Below are 235 nucleotides of genomic sequence, written 5' to 3' on the forward strand. Positions count from 1 at the left end.
AGGCGGGGGAGGAAGCGGGGGAAGAGACGGGAGGGGGCAGGACCGCGCGGGGGACCCACTCACGTTCTCGCAGCCGGTTCTTGAAGTTGGGGTCACTCCGTCTCTTGCGGTCAAAGTAAATGCAGTAGCCGATGAAGAGGGCCCCGCACACGCCGGCGGCGATGGCGCTGTTCCGGCCCACCATCTTTCCTCGACCGCGGGGAGAGGTCGGCGGCCGAGGGGGCCCGGGATGAAG

At 68.5% G+C, this 235-nt stretch overlaps 1 protein-coding gene across 1 annotated transcript in view; it reads right to left on the minus strand.

The window, feature by feature from the left end:
* The window catches only part of TOMM20 (translocase of outer mitochondrial membrane 20 homolog (yeast)), a 9,577-nt gene extending 9,348 nt beyond the window's left edge, over positions 1 to 229 (minus strand). Inside the window, exon 1 of the mRNA XM_006761243.2 lies at positions 64 to 229. Within this exon, the coding sequence (XP_006761306.1) occupies positions 64 to 184 (121 nt within the window). The 5' untranslated portion in view covers positions 185 to 229. The remainder of the gene's footprint in view (positions 1 to 63) is intronic.
* Positions 230 to 235: the final 6 nt, after the last annotated feature.

This window comes from Myotis davidii, unplaced genomic scaffold (genome assembly GCF_000327345.1).
Source record: "Myotis davidii unplaced genomic scaffold, ASM32734v1 scaffold174, whole genome shotgun sequence".
Classification (NCBI taxonomy): Eukaryota; Metazoa; Chordata; class Mammalia; order Chiroptera; family Vespertilionidae; genus Myotis; species Myotis davidii.